Raw genomic sequence first — 210 nt, forward strand, 5'->3', positions numbered from 1 at the left:
TATATTTGTTTGACCCCCTGGTAACCTTAATTCATCAACAGATTCCTGGTTTTTGCGAAGGAGGCTCTTCTATACCTGGATTTGAAGGGAAGGTGAACTGTGACATCATTGTTGGCTATAAGTCGGTCTACAGGATGTGCTTCGCCATGGCCTGCTTCTTCTTCCTCTTCTCCATCATCATGATCCGCGTGAGAAGCAGCAAGGATCCGC

The 210-nt window shown here is 46.7% G+C and overlaps 1 protein-coding gene across 1 annotated transcript in view; it reads left to right on the top strand.

The window, feature by feature from the left end:
- serinc2 (serine incorporator 2) overlaps positions 1-210 on the top strand; it is a gene marked incomplete at its 3' end in the record, with an annotated part of 3,979 nt that overhangs the window by 1,979 nt on the left and 1,790 nt on the right. Inside the window, exon 3 of the mRNA XM_043217923.1 lies at positions 42-208. Coding sequence (XP_043073858.1) covers positions 42-208 — 167 coding nt within the window. The remainder of the gene's footprint in view (positions 1-41; positions 209-210) is intronic.

Source organism: Puntigrus tetrazona, chromosome 19, assembly GCF_018831695.1.
Source record: "Puntigrus tetrazona isolate hp1 chromosome 19, ASM1883169v1, whole genome shotgun sequence".
NCBI classification, from domain to species: domain Eukaryota; kingdom Metazoa; phylum Chordata; class Actinopteri; order Cypriniformes; family Cyprinidae; genus Puntigrus; species Puntigrus tetrazona.